At 46.0% G+C, this 14,866-nt stretch overlaps 1 protein-coding gene across 3 annotated transcripts in view; it reads left to right on the forward strand.

The window, feature by feature from the left end:
• LOC117412339 (collagen alpha-1(VII) chain) overlaps positions 1 to 14,866 on the forward strand; it is a 77,631-nt gene that overhangs the window by 38,040 nt on the left and 24,725 nt on the right. For all 3 annotated transcript variants that reach the window (XM_059000051.1, XM_059000050.1, XM_059000052.1), the window contains exons 51-76: positions 69 to 104; positions 1,562 to 1,597; positions 1,866 to 1,898; positions 2,628 to 2,699; positions 3,255 to 3,314; positions 3,901 to 3,936; positions 5,207 to 5,287; positions 5,872 to 5,907; positions 6,078 to 6,122; positions 6,381 to 6,452; positions 7,071 to 7,115; positions 7,279 to 7,314; positions 7,461 to 7,502; positions 8,111 to 8,191; positions 8,526 to 8,561; positions 8,789 to 8,824; positions 10,390 to 10,470; positions 11,762 to 11,797; positions 11,960 to 12,031; positions 12,119 to 12,163; positions 12,287 to 12,322; positions 12,581 to 12,616; positions 13,279 to 13,383; positions 13,874 to 13,939; positions 14,493 to 14,528; positions 14,647 to 14,682. In XM_059000051.1, coding sequence (XP_058856034.1) covers positions 69 to 104; positions 1,562 to 1,597; positions 1,866 to 1,898; positions 2,628 to 2,699; positions 3,255 to 3,314; positions 3,901 to 3,936; positions 5,207 to 5,287; positions 5,872 to 5,907; positions 6,078 to 6,122; positions 6,381 to 6,452; positions 7,071 to 7,115; positions 7,279 to 7,314; positions 7,461 to 7,502; positions 8,111 to 8,191; positions 8,526 to 8,561; positions 8,789 to 8,824; positions 10,390 to 10,470; positions 11,762 to 11,797; positions 11,960 to 12,031; positions 12,119 to 12,163; positions 12,287 to 12,322; positions 12,581 to 12,616; positions 13,279 to 13,383; positions 13,874 to 13,939; positions 14,493 to 14,528; positions 14,647 to 14,682 — 1,332 coding nt within the window. The remainder of the gene's footprint in view (positions 1 to 68; positions 105 to 1,561; positions 1,598 to 1,865; positions 1,899 to 2,627; positions 2,700 to 3,254; positions 3,315 to 3,900; positions 3,937 to 5,206; positions 5,288 to 5,871; positions 5,908 to 6,077; positions 6,123 to 6,380; positions 6,453 to 7,070; positions 7,116 to 7,278; positions 7,315 to 7,460; positions 7,503 to 8,110; positions 8,192 to 8,525; positions 8,562 to 8,788; positions 8,825 to 10,389; positions 10,471 to 11,761; positions 11,798 to 11,959; positions 12,032 to 12,118; positions 12,164 to 12,286; positions 12,323 to 12,580; positions 12,617 to 13,278; positions 13,384 to 13,873; positions 13,940 to 14,492; positions 14,529 to 14,646; positions 14,683 to 14,866) is intronic.

Raw genomic sequence — 14,866 nt, forward strand, 5'->3', positions numbered from 1 at the left:
TATTATTATTATTATTATTATTATTATTATTATTATTATTATTATGATCACTGTGGTTGTTTCTGTAGGGGCTGCCTGGTCCCAGTGGTCAGCAAGGAGACAAGGTGAGTCACTCCTATGAGCCTCCTGAAGGAGAATTCATAAGCATCCTCTGTGTGGCTGTGCTGGCTCTCAGATCCACAGCACTGAGTTCTCTATACTAGACTGTATTGAATTAGCTGCTCTCAGATCCACAGCACTGAGTTCTCTATACTAGACTGTATTGAATTAGCTGCTCTCAGATCCACAGCACTGAGTTCTCTATACTAGACTGTATTGAATTAGCTGGCTCTCAGATCCCCAGTACAGCACTGAGTCCTCTATACTAGACTGTATTGAATTAGTTGGCTCTCAGATCCCCAGTACAGCACTGAGTTCTCTACACTAGACTGTATTGAATTAGCTGGCTCTCAGATCCCCAGTACAGCACTGAGTTCTCTACACTAGACTGTATTGAATTAGCTGGCTCTCAGATCCCCAGTACAGCACTGAGTTCTCTACACTAGACTGTATTGAATTAGTTGGCTCTCAGATCCCCAGTACAGCACTGAGTTCTATACACTAGACTGTATTGAATTAGCTGGCTCTCAGATCCCCAGTACAGCACTGAGTTCTCTACACTAGACTGTATTGAATTAGCTGGCTCTCAGATCCCCAGTACAGCACTGAGTTCTCTATACTACACTGTATTGAATTAGCTGGCTCTCAGATCCCCAGTACAGCACTGAGTTCTCTATACTAGACTGTATTGAATTAGCTGGCTCTCAGATCCCCAGTACAGCACTGAGTTCTCTACACTAGACTGTATTGAATTAGCTGCTCTCAGATCCCCAGTACAGCACTGAGTTCTCTACACTAGACTGTATTGAATTAGCTGCTCTCAGATATCCAGTACAGCACTGAGTTCTCTATACTAGACTGTATTGAATTAGCTGGCTCTCAGATCCCCAGTACAGCACTGAGTTCTCTACACTAGACTGTATTGAATTAGCTGGCTCTCAGATCCCCAGTACAGCACTGAGTTCTCTACACTAGACTGTATTGAATTAGCTGCTCTCAGATCCCCAGTACAGCACTGAGTTCTCTACACTAGACTGTATTGAATTAGCTGCTCTCAGATATCCAGTACAGCACTGAGTTCTCTATACTAGACTGTATTGAATTAGCTGGCTCTCAGATCCCCAGTACAGCACTGAGTTCTCTATACTAGACTGTATTGAATTAGCTGGCTCTCAGATCCCCAGTACAGCACTGAGTTCTCTATACTAGACTGTATTGAATTAGCTGGCTCTCAGATCCCCAGTACAGCACTGAGTTCTCTATACTAGACTGTATTGAATTAGCTGCTCTCAGATCCCCAGTACAGCACTGAGTTCTCTACACTAGACTGTACTGAATTAGCTGGCTCTCAGATCCCCAGTACAGCACTGAGTTCTCTACACTAGACTGTATTGAATTAGCTGCTCTCAAATCCCCAGTGGTTTCTGAAACTGAGCTCATTCTTCTTGTTTCTTTCTTCTAGGGAGACCCGGGATCACCCGGGGAACCTGGGAACACTGTAAGTACATATTTGTGGTGGGATTCAATAAATAACTAGGAGAACTACAGGTAATGTTCAGAAATATGAAACAACATGAAATGTGATCGCGCAGTAAACGCTAATGTCAGAACATTGGCTTGCTGGCTTGGGTAAGATTGCATTCAGCCTCGGTCCCTCCTTGATGCAGTCTTGACCAGTCCTCTTGTCAGTTGTGTGTCTCTGCCCTACACTGAATGTAAAGATCAAGTTTGCATCATTTTTAACAAAGTGCTCTCTTTGATTTCAGATTAAAGGACCTCCGGGAAGCAAAGGCGACAAGGTAACTATGTGAGGGTGTGAGGTTTCTGACCTCCTATAGAAAGACCAGTAGCCTGGGTGTCTGTCTGTGCAGTGCGAAGGATACAAGCGAAACTAAACCGGCACTGTTCATACACAGGGACGTTACAGGGATGGGACAGGATGGGCTGGGGCGGGACGGGATGGGACAGGACAGGACATCCCACGCAAACAACATCTCAGCATCTCACAGCTCAAAACTAACGAGTGCAATCAGCTACACAAAATGATGCTGAGGAGATTGCTTTTGCATACCAAATTAGGACATGAAATCTAACCTGAATTTATAATTTACAGCCCTGGCAAAGGAGCCTGGCATTGCTAATAATAGCACATTGCTGTGGGGCAGGTGTTACTCTGTGGCCAGCGCGGTATTGACCCTGGTCATCCTCGGATACGTTTCTGATGGTAAACAGACATGGATGCACACCATGACGCTTTCAATGAAGTGTTTGTATCTGCTTGTGTGTGTGGATTTTAAAGTCATGTCTATGAACCACGGAGAAGCCACAGCCATGGACACAGAATGACCATAAACACAGATGAGATCCCGACAGCACAGAGGATGACCAGGGGAATCCATAGACAGTACGGTTTGACCGTGGAGAACATTTGAGATGGGCAGGGGACCATGCTTGTTTCACCCCTGTGAAGCTGCAGCACTCTGTGTGCGTGTGTGATAGTCACAGGAAGCTCTTTCTCTTTGTTTCAGGGGAGTATGGGGCTCCCGGGCCCGGAGGGACCCAAAGGTATAAAAGGAGACCCGGCTGAGAAAGGGGAAAAGGTGAGTGGATACCTGTCCGTTCACAATGCGTGGGCTGCCCCGCCTGCGCTGCATTTTACACACGAGGCTCTTCACCACCGTACAGAAACGGCAGGATTGCGTTTCTTATCCCACCAGATACAGTGCAGGCATGCAGACACAACGTCACACTTTCATTTCACATGCACAGCTAGAGAAGCACCTCTATAGAATGGAGATGAAACTCGGTACAGAAGCTCTGTTGAGAGATTCAGAATCTGTGAGGTGCATCGGCCCTTCTGCCTCTCCTTATGTACGTGTGTCACACTTTTGTATGCATGTGACATACTTTTTCATGAGGCCGGTGGCTGTGACTTCTAAGCATTGTTGGTTTTGATTGGCTGTGCCCCACAGAGGGGTGTGTGCTTCACTAACACAATAAACAGCACACTGCTCGTTTGGACAGAAGCTCCTTGCCCTGGCACTCCATGCATGTGTCTGTATTGGTTCATTATATTCGGTTCAGTGTTCTCTGATGTGATGAGGAGCCCCTGAGATTTCCAGCTCATCTTCTCCTCTCTCCTTCTCTTCTTGCAGGGTTCGGTGGGGTTCGGGATCCCTGGTCAGGCGGGACCCAAAGGAGAGTCCGGAGAGAGGGTGAGTGCCACAGCCCGAGCCCAGGAAAGTGCAGAACTGCAGTCCGGTGCGGAGAACCGGGACCGTTCCTCAGGAGCATGGCAACAGAGGAGCGGAGCAGCAGAACAATCACCTTCATTAAAACCATTTCCTTTGCTGCTGTCAGTCGGCATTTGGAGTAAAGAATTTGAACACGCAATTAAGTAAAGAAAAATGAATCCATTCATAAATTCAAATTTTTATTTACAGCCCGATTAGAAAGCAACTTCTAAGTCTTTTTTCAGGGTCTTGAGATTTTAAACAGAAAATCAAATGTTTGTCTACCAGACTGTCAGAAGTTTCCTTCGTTACTAAGAAGTCAAGGTAGACCCAGGTCTTTGATGAAGCCTTCATGTACTTGACTTGACTAAAACTATGTGAAACTAAAGCAAGCAGACAAACGTTTTGGATAATGCCTTCATCTGCTTGACTCGGTTTCCTATGGTCCCACCCCAGATTACCCAGCTGAGCTGAGCTGGAGATGCCCAGACACAGGACTGGGAGGGAAGGTGCTTGTGTCGAATCTCTTTCTGTAGTAAAGATGATACTCTGAACTCTTTCTTTTCAGGGAAATAACGGCCTTACTGGAAGACCCGGAGTTAAGGTAGGTGATTGACTGACTGACTGAGTGACTGATTTTAGTCTTCTGTTCCCACTGGTCATATAATAAACAAATAAATAGATTATAACAAAGAAGAATGGGGGGGGGGGTGTGTGTGATTGAGATCCTTATAATCTTAAAGGAGTTTACAAAGTTAACCCGAACCAATGCTTCAAGTTGGAAATTAATTAGAGGACAGAAGGTAGCAGATACCTCATTACACAGAGAGTCAGGACAGAGGGAAGACCTCATTACACAGAATCAGGACAGAGGGAAGCAGAGACCTCATTACACAGAATCAGGACAGAGGGAAGCAGAGACCTCATTACACAGAGAGTCAGGACAGAGGGAAGCAGAGACCTCATTACACAGAATCAGGACAGAGGGAAGCAGAGACCTCATTACACAGAATCAGGACAGAGGGAAGCAGAGACCTCATTACACAGAGAGTCAGGACAGAGGGAAGCAGAGACCTCATTACACAGAGAGTCAGGACAGAGGGAAGCAGAGACCTCATTACACAGAGAGTCAGGACAGAGGGAAGCAGAGACCTCATTACACAGAGAGTCAGGACAGAGGGAAGCAGAGACCTCATTACACAGAGAGTCAGGACAGAGGGAAGCAGAGACCTCATTACACAGAGAGTCAGGACAGGGAAGCAGAGACCTCATTACACAGAGAGTCAGGACAGAGGGAAGCAGAGAGCTCATTACACAGAGAGTCAGGACAGAGGGAAGCAGAGACCTCATTACACAGAATCAGGACAGAGGGAAGCAGAGACCTCATTACACAGAGAGTCAGGACAGAGGGAAGCAGAGACCTCATTACACAGAATCAGGACAGAGGGAAGCAGAGACCTCATTACACAGAGAGTCAGGACAGAGGGAAGCAGAGAGCTCATTACACAGAATCAGGACAGAGGGAAGCAGAGACCTCATTACACAGAGAGTCAGGACAGAGGGAAGCAGAGACCTCATTACACAGAGAGTCAGGACAGAGGGAAGCAGAGACCTCATTACACAGAGAGTCAGGACAGAGGGAAGCAGAGACCTCATTACACAGAGAGTGGTGAGGGCATGGAAAGTGTTACCTCACCTTGTTGTTGATGCTGAATCACTGCCATCCTTTAAGATCCTTTAAGACACGACTTGACAAAGCTTTGAGATCCATCAGCTACTAGGAAGTGGGTGAGCACTGGTTGGCTAAATGGCCTCCTCTCAGTCAGATATGTTCCACAATGGCTAATGAGGGGTCTGTGTCTGCTCCTGTGTAGGGAGACCCTGGTGAGCCTGGAGAGAACGGACAGCCTGGGAAAGCAGGAGCTCCGGGACAGATCGGACTGCGAGGGAAGGAGGTGAGACCCACTGCAGGGGAGGCACTGCAGAGACACTGCACTGCACTGCAGAGACACTGTCTGCACTGCAGAGACACTGTCTGCACTGCACTGCAGAGACACTGTCTGCACTGCACTGCAGAGACACTGTCTGCACTGCAGAGACACTGTCTGCACTGCACTGCAGAGACACTGTCTGCACTGCACTGCAGAGACACTGTCTATACTGCAGAGACACTGTCTGCACTGCAGAGACACTGCCTGCACTGCAGAGACACTGTCTGCACTGACATTGCAGATCACTGGGATCATGTTACACCACCAGTAATGGTTGGGTCCTTAAATTTCAACCTTTTAGAAACACTAAACGAAACTTAGGAAATTCATTGACAAACATTACGACCAGAAGTCTTGAAGACATTGAGAACGACTTGTGGTCAAAACGTTCAAAGACAATGAGAAAGACTACTTCTAGTCAAAACGTTTATCATTGAATTTATTATGTTTCTTTAAATAGTTCTGAATTCATCCTTGCTGTTGTATATTGTATTGAAAAATTAGAATGCGCCTTTAATTGATTTCTGTATGTATTTATTTTATTTCAGGGGGAGAAAGGAGACAAGGGAGATGAAGGAACGCCGGTAACAGCTCAGAATACATTGATTCGAATTGAATAATGAATGGGAGCTCTCTGTACATTGCAGTGTAAATGTTACACAAAGAGAGCAAGAAGACACGGGTGCAGAATGGACGTCTGGGGGTTCACGAGTTTCTGTTCTTCAGGCTGGTTTTTGTTTTGTCTCATTTTCAGGGTGAATCAGGTTTACCAGGGAAAACCGGAGAGAGAGGTCAAAGGGTATGTTTTTGATTTACTGCTCAGAACGCCTTCCTGGTCTCATGTTTCTGGTTGTATTCCTGTGATATTCATCTGAATATATGTATTGGTGCCAGTCTCTCATTACTGTATCAACCATTGAATAAATAAATGAAAATAATAATATTTCTGTAAGGCATGTCCATACTGTTGACTCTGCTAGCTCTCACTACAGCACTGCTGTGCTCCGATTGGTTAGCTGTCTCCAGGCGCGTTCTGATTGGTTGTTTTGTATTCCAGGGGTTGCCAGGGCTGTCCGGCAGGGCTGGAGAGAAGGGAGACATGGGAGACCCTGGAGAACATGGCAGAGACGTAAGTCAAGTCATAAATACCAAGAGTCTCCAAAGAGAATTCAACCAATTCCCCCCCCCCCCCCCCCCCCCCGTCCATTGCCAGCACTGCAGAACTGAGCGGTGTAAACCCCTGCAGTTTAATATGGGATGAGATTGTGTCTAAGCTGTCATACCTGTTATACAGCACAGAGCCTGCTATTTCCTTTTATTCCTAAAATGATCCAGAACACTTTTAATTCTTTATTGACTGACCTAATACATGCTCCAGCCTATAAACAATTGAAATGAGCGACTTTCACTCATCATATAATTATCTATCTATCTATCTATCTATCTCTATCTATCTATCTGTCTGTTTCTATCTATCTATCTATCTATCTATCTAGTTGTAAACAAATACATTTCAAGAATCTATCTATCTATCTGTCTATATATACATACACTTATATGATCAGTGAAAGTCACTAATTTCAATAGATAGATAGATAGACAGATAGATAGATAGATAGATAGATAACATAATGAGGGCTCATCCAGGATTTTAAAGGAAATATAACAGGGAAAGACGATGGTATTTAGTAATGTAATTGTTCTGAATTGTATATCTATATCATGTTGTCTGTTTTGTGGTTCACAGGGCAGTCCTGGACCGCCGGGGCTGAAAGGAGACAGAGGAGTGCAGGTCAGTGCCTCCCTCCCTGTACCTGCATCCCCCCTCTGCTTAACAAAGCCCCTCCGCTGATCAGAGACAGCATTGTCCCCCCGCGCAGACTGTGCTGATCTGTGTTGCGTGGAGACTGGAGACGCTGTACAGAGCGGAGTTTAACCCTTTCCTTTCTCTGCAGGGCGCACAGGGACCGCCAGGGCTGCCCGGGAGAGTGGTGAGGAATCTTTAACCCTTCGTTACCCCTTTAACCGTGTCTGTCGAATTGTACTTGCTTTTATAATTCAGCATGTACCAGCTTCAATCACAGCCTGAACCTGGCTTGTTAGTAACGGTTCTCTCCGGGTTCTCTCCTCTTTTCAGATTGATCTGGAGAGAGGGATCCAGGGGGACAAGGGAGACAAGGTACACGTGTGTGCTTGTGTGTTATACAGTTTAGAGATTGGTAATCCTTAAGAGATAGATGATTAAACGTCATGTTGCAAAAGTGACAGCAATGTTCAGAACTTAACAGATCCCAACTGAAGGAGTTTTCTCTATGCTGTTAGGATGTCCAGTCTACTGGGAAGAAATATGAATATATAATGTTTTGTTTAACGTTATGAAATGAGAGACTTGGAGCTGGAAAAAGCATTCTAGGGAAATATGAATTCATGCACTGGATTGGTTTCCATTTAGATTTTATGAACACATTTTCGATGATCAATTAAAATGGAACAGATTGACTTGAGCTTCATTTTTGTTTCTGTTAAGAGTTCATTGTGTTGGGCTTCTAGCTTTCTTGCTACAGCATACAGTAAGTGCTTCCCACAGTCTGTGCTTCCCACAGTCTGTGCTTCCCACAGTCTGTGCTTCCCACAGTAAGTGCTTCCCACAGTAAGTGCTTCCCAGCGTCTGTCTGTTGGGCTGGCCTGCGCTTACCTGGTCATGTGGTACGGCACCCAGTAGGCTGTGCGGCGTAATAGGCTGTGATGTCACTTCCTGTCTTCACTGTCTCTGTTTTTTTCTTCCAGGGTGATGCTGGTGACCCCGGAGAGCATGGAGCCAAAGGTGTGAAGGGTGAAGACGGCCCCCCTGGTCTCGCGGGTGAAAGGGTGCGTCTCACACTCCACTCCATTCCACTGCTTCCTCTGCCGTTCAATTGTGTGATTCGTCTCAGGAAATTGTCTTTGCGCATACAAGCAGCGAGGGCTCCACAGATTCTCAAAGCGACATCGTCTGCATGTCTCTGCTGTTGAATTTCTCTCCTGTGTAATGTCCCTGTGTCGTCCTCTGTTCTTGTTTCTGCTCAGATCTTTCCCAGGATTGCAAACTAACCGAAACACATCCATTTGGATTGACTCTCAGTAAGAACGAGTCTGCTCCATGTAAAACAGAGCGGGCTTTCTGGATGTATTGGGTTATTTATCTGTTTGTTTCATTTTGCAGGGTGTTGAAGGCCCCAGAGGGCCACCAGGAGCGAGGGTAAGTGAGCCTGACAAGGAAACAGTCCTTCTCCCGGTGTCTGCAGACATCACTTCAGTCATTACCTCGGGTGGAGGTCTTCATGACCGTTAGAATATCAGAATGTGATTGTGATTGCTCTTTTTAAATGAAAGTAATGTTGTAAGAGGTGATGGAATGGGTGTATGTTTTGCTGTGCTTCCTGCCCGTACGTACCTGTTTTGTAACTTCATCTTTCTGAATTGCAGGGTGAGAAAGGGGACCGAGGCAGCGCCGGGGAAACCGTAAGACACTGTCCTTGCTGTTCCTCTTTTTATTATCATCATTACTGTTTCATGTGTTTACACAGTGCATCCAGTACAGGAAACCCATTGTATATCATTTAAAACTCCCATTCCCACTTTAGTGGCAGCTTAATTAGATACACATGCACCTTTTCATTTGGGTAACTTGCAATGGCTGGAATGGAATTGCAGAACCGAAGCCCAGGTCTCAAAAGTAATCATCTGTACGATCCTTTACAAACATGGCGGACAGTTGAACCAATGAAGGGGTCGCCATCGCTGCTTATTGGCCACCCCTGCTGTCCTTCATTCTACCGGATCCTGTTCCCAAAACTCCAGCTTCCCAGTGGGATGAAGCACAACAGGGCGGGCACAGAGCCTCTGCAATAGCCAATCAGATCATCCGCTGAGTGTCGGACTACAGTCCAATCATCGCATGCAGTCAGCTCTCACATATCCGGCCCTATAACATTGTGACTTCAGTGACGGTCAAATGCGTGTGACGCAGATCTGATTATTTCATCCTGGACCGTTTCAACCCTTGTCCGTTTTTCAGGGAACACAAAAAATATACAATATCAAAGATAACTGAAAGGACTGTGTTTTAAAATAAGTAGGCTTCCATTTAGATGTACTGGATTGGTTTTGTCGGTACAGTACTATATTTTCAACAGAAGTAGTATTTTAATTCAGAACGATATGATTCTGAAAATGTCACTTGCCAAAAGAGACGACACGTGGACTGTAATACAGAACATACTTTTAAATCCAGTACGTATTGTAGCAGCATGTCAAATTCACCCTTAACGACCCAACAGCAAAATGAGATCTAAATGTTACCCATGCACAGAACTGCGTAGCACATAAAAGACAATGCAGTTTACCAAAAGATTAAATAAAAAAAACAACAATTAAAACAGTATCCTAATGTCACAGTTCACTTGCAAAATGAAAATGCACAAAAACAACTAAAGATCACAGCTTTAAAAAAATACATCACAGTACCTAAAACTGTTTAATGATTAGCTGTTGCATTACCCTAGCTCTCGTTTGCTGCATTTTCGTCAGGTGAAACTGGAGGAAGCGCCGTGCAACTGCACAATAAAAACTATACAAATTAAAAACAATTAAAGACTGATTTGGCAGACGAGAAAAAAAATGCGGGCTGTGACGGATATTCAGATAAATTGAAACTTTGAAGAGATGGGCTTTGTATCAGAAAACTGGTGACAGAAATCGCTTGTGATGGGAAATTGGTTACATATGTATATGATGGGGAGTGATTTTATTCTTAATACAAGGCTGGTAAAACACGACTGACGTGCATCTGGGTAACGGATATCCGAGTGCTGACTGTACTACATTTTATAGACAAAATAGAACTTGTAGAGATAGAAGAGAGGGAGAGAGAGGAAGAGAGAGAGAGTGAAAGAGAGCGAGAGCGATGGAGAGAGTCAGGCTGAAGCACGCTGTTTGAATGAAAGCTATGGACCCGCGATGAGCCTGGAAGGTCTGTGTTGCTCTTGACTGGGTCCTGATCAGTGTGTGTGTGTTCCCCTCCGCAGGGTGATCGCGGAGCCCCAGGTCAGGATGGTAGGAACGGATTGGACGGGAAACCAGGAGCTGCAGGACCCCCGGGCCAAAGAGTGAGGACGGGGGGGGGGGGGGGGGTGGCACTGGGGTACAGCATGGTAAAGTGACACGGGGTACAGCATGGTAAAGTGAAACAGGGGTACAGCGTGGTAAAGTGACACGGGGGTACAGCGTGGTAAAGTGACACGGAGGTACAGCATGGTAAAGTGACACGGGGTACAGCGTGGTAAAGTGACACGGGGTACAGCGTGGTAAAGTGACACGGGGTACAGCGTGGTAAAGTGAAATGGGGGTACAGCATGGTAAAGTGACACGGGGGTACAGGATGGTAAAGTGACACGGAGGTACAGCATGGTAAAGTGACACAGGGGTACAGCATGGTAAAGTGACACGGGGTACAGCGTGATAAAGTGACACGGGGGTACAGCGTGGTAAAGTGACACGGGGGTACAGCGTGGTAAAGTGACACGGGGGTACAGCATGGTAAAGTGACACGGGGGTACAGCATGGTAAAGTGACACGGGGGTACAGCATGGTAAAGTGACACGGGGGTACAGCATGGTAAAGTGACACGGGGGTACAGCGTGGTAAAGTGACACGGGGGTACAGCGTGGTAAAGTGACACGGGGGTACAGCGTGGTAAAGTGACACGGAGGTACAGCGTGGTAAAGTGACACGGGGGTACAGCGTGGTAAAGTGACACGGGGGTACAGCGTGGTAAAGTGACACGGGGGTACAGCGTGGTAAAGTGACACGGGGGTACAGCGTGGTAAAGTGACACGGGGGTACAGCGTGGTAAAGTGACACGGGGGTACAGTGTGGTAAAGTGACACGGGGGTACAGCGTGGTAAAGTGACACGGGGGTACAGCGTGGTAAAGTGAAACGAGGGTACAGCATGGTAGTGACACAGGGGTACAGCGTGGTAAAGTGACACGGAGGTACAGTGTGGTAAAGTGACACGGGGGTACAGCATGGTAAAGTGACACGGGGGTACAGCATGGTAAAGTGACACGGGGGTACAGCATGGTAAAGTGACACGGGGGTACAGCGTGGTAAAGTGACACGGGGGTACAGCATGGTAAAGTGACACGGGGGTACAGCGTGGTAAAGTGACACAGGGGTACAGCATGGTAAAGTGACACGGGGGTACAGCATGGTAGTGACACAGGGGTACAGCATGGTAAAGTGACACGGGGGTACAGCATGGTAAAGTGACACGGGGGTACAGCATGGTAAAGTGACACGGGGGTACAGCATGGTAAAGTGACACAGGGGTACACTGTTGTACTCTGTGCTAAAGGCTCACATGTTTTGACCTTTCTTTCTCTCTCTTTCTCTTTCAGGGTGACCAGGGGAAGCAGGGAGATTCCGGTCGAGATGTGAGTCTCGGTTCATTCTGCTGTAATTGAATGTAGACCAGATTTTTCGATCCTCTGATCCAGTGTGCGAGGTTCTGAGTGTATTTCAGCAATGACCTGCAGTGCTGTCAGTGAGGATCTTACCTCTCGCTGTTAACCCCTTCCTTCCTGTGTCTCTGTCAGGGCCTGCCCGGAGCGAGGGGGGTGGAGGGTCCTGCAGGGCCAGTCGGACTCCCTGGGACTCTGGGCTTACCTGTGAGTACACCTGGGCACCTGTCTTGTACACCTTTTTATTGATTATTGATTTCATCCATTCATTTGATCTGTGTTTTACAATCCCAGGGTAAAGCAGGAGAGGATGGAAAGCCAGGAATACCTGGAAAGAATGTGAGTTAAGGAACATCCTGATCAAATTGCCCTATCAGTAAAGTGTTTACTGCGTTGTTGTTGTTGTTATTGTCCAGTGAAGGGCTCTGCCTGACTGTCTTTGTGTCGCTTGTGTCTCCCCAGGGGGCGGATGGGACCCCAGGCGAGGATGGGAGAAAGGTGGGTCGCGTTTCTGGATGGAAACACAAAGTGACTGTGGGGTGGGGGGGTTCGGCTTCACAAACCCACGGGATTTTGAGGAATTAGGAACGGTTTTCTCTCCTTTGTGTTGCATCTCTACAAATGTCAATATTTCAAATAAAATAAGCACATCTTTGCAGATGAATGGAATAGTTTGTTGGTTTCGTCTGACTCTGTCTCGTTTTCAGCTGCACTCAATATGTGCCAAAGAGTAACCGCTAAACGCTTTCTTTGCAGGGAGAGAAGGGAGATTCTGGAACAGCCGGGAGAGACGTGAGTATCTCTTTAATGTATAGAAATAATATACAGCAGATACAGCCCTCTGAAATATCTTTATAATATACAGCACTAAACCCTGATAGTGATGTGATCCAGCCTTCTGAAATATCTTTATAATATACAGCACTAGACCCTGATAGTGATGTGATACAGCCCTCTGAAATGTCTTTATAATATACAGCACTAGACCCTGATATTGATGTGATTCAGCCTCTGAAATGTCTTTGTATCACATAGTTTGCAGCAGAGGGCTGGTATTAAATAGTTTGTAACAGATTGAAATGACGTCACATTAAGAGTATCCTTATTTAACTACAAGCTGTATTATTATGATTATTATTATACAAGCTGATTTTCACCCGCTCAGGTGACCGCTCGTGGAGTGGGTATCGACTCGTATCCTACAGCTCCCTATACAGTATTCCATATATAGCATTCTAATCATACAGTATTCCATATATAGCATTTTTATCATACAGTATTCCATATATAGCATTCTTATCATACAGTATTCCATATGTAGCATTCTTATCATACAGTATTCCATATATAGCATTCTTATCATACAGTATTGAGGGGCACTTCCTCTAAGCTTGTGCTCCAATACTGAAATGACATTTGTTGTGATCTCTCTCTCTCTCTCTTCTTTGTTTCAGGGCCGGGATGGAGTGAAGGGGGAGAGGGGGGAGCTGGGTCTGGCTGGCTCTGTTGGCCCCGCTGGGCCCCCAGGGGTCCCTGGCAATCCCGGGCCCCCTGGACAGGTAAGATCTACGAGGCATGCTCCTCAGTGTTGTGGCTCAAACAGTAACCCGCTTCAAATGTGTATATTCTATCCCCGTCCCTTACTATTCACATTCATTCATCCCGATTGAGTGGAATGAGAAAGGCTGATCCGTCCTGCCGTTTTGAATTCCCCAGTCAAGCTGAACGCAGGTTCAAAGACAGGTATCGGCAGATTTAGAGAACATTTGTAATAAGTTCAGATTGGAGTCACGTAACCCAGACCCTCTGAGAATGGGCTGCCGAGCCACGCTGTTGAGGCTGAATCATTGGGATCTTTTAAGACCTGACTTGGTGAAGCTTTGATATCAATCCGTTACTAGGAACCGGATGAGCACTGATGCCTCGCTTTTAAATGTTCTTACGAATGATTACAAGCACTATGTGAATAGTAAGAGACATATACAAAGCAATTAGGATGCCACTGGAAACGAAGTAACGTGTTTAGTAATGTGTTTGTGTGTCTCACAGGTGGTCTACGTGAAAGGGCAGGAGCTCACAGCTATCCCCGGACCCCCAGGGCCTCCAGGGACCCCCGTGAGTGACCTCTTCTCTGAGTCTCCCTTTCGTGTCTGCTCAGTATAAAAGCATTCGCCAAAACATTTGCCCCCTTGGTTTATTGTGTTTTTTCAAAAGCTCATCAGACTTTCATAAGCAGCTTGTAGTCAGTGTTGGTTAACGACACTGGTCTATAATTCCCAGCTAGTACTGCTGCACTAGGATTCTCTCCACAATAAGATGAGATACAGCAAATGGAAGATGAATGTGACAGAATGGTCAAAAGCAAATGTAAAAATGAAGTTCACTTTCATTTATAACAAATAAACACAAAACTTATAACAAATAAACACAAATCAAACCATACTCGGCCCTTTTTAAGCAGGTCCAGGCATTTAACAAGCATTGCCGAAGCCGTTGGCTATCTCTGCTATCTCCCAGCTCCTCCTTTATCCACATTTTTACATGGCTTTAGCTCAGAGTTAGGGAGTTTCAATCGGATCCCTGCCACCAAATAAAAGGAAAATGAAAACGTTTGCATTGACATCACCCACCAGCGCAGCTCCTAACGTGCTGTGCTCCTCCCGGACAGGGCGTGCCTGGAATACCCGGAGCCAGCGGACCCAGAGTAAGTCTCCTTCCTGGTTTCTTTTATCCTTGGCTTCAGGATTGTTCACAGGCTCTATGTGCAGGTACACTTGGAGCTGAGTGCGCCTCTAATGGTTCTTTCTCTTCCCCCTCAACAGGGACAGACGGGAGCAGCTGGAGCCAAAGGAGACACAGTGAGTCATATTTATCTAGCAGTGCTTCAGTATGAAAATGAATGTTGAAGGCAGGTTCAGCACTTCCAAAGTACCACCATATATGTTCTTATCCAATTAGAGTCTTTATGTTCTTATCCAATTAGATTCCTGATGTTCTTATCCAATTAGATTCCTTATGTTCTTATCCAATTAGATTTCTTAT

This window comes from Acipenser ruthenus, chromosome 25, assembly GCF_902713425.1.
Source record: "Acipenser ruthenus chromosome 25, fAciRut3.2 maternal haplotype, whole genome shotgun sequence".
Taxonomy (NCBI): Eukaryota; Metazoa; Chordata; class Actinopteri; order Acipenseriformes; family Acipenseridae; genus Acipenser; species Acipenser ruthenus.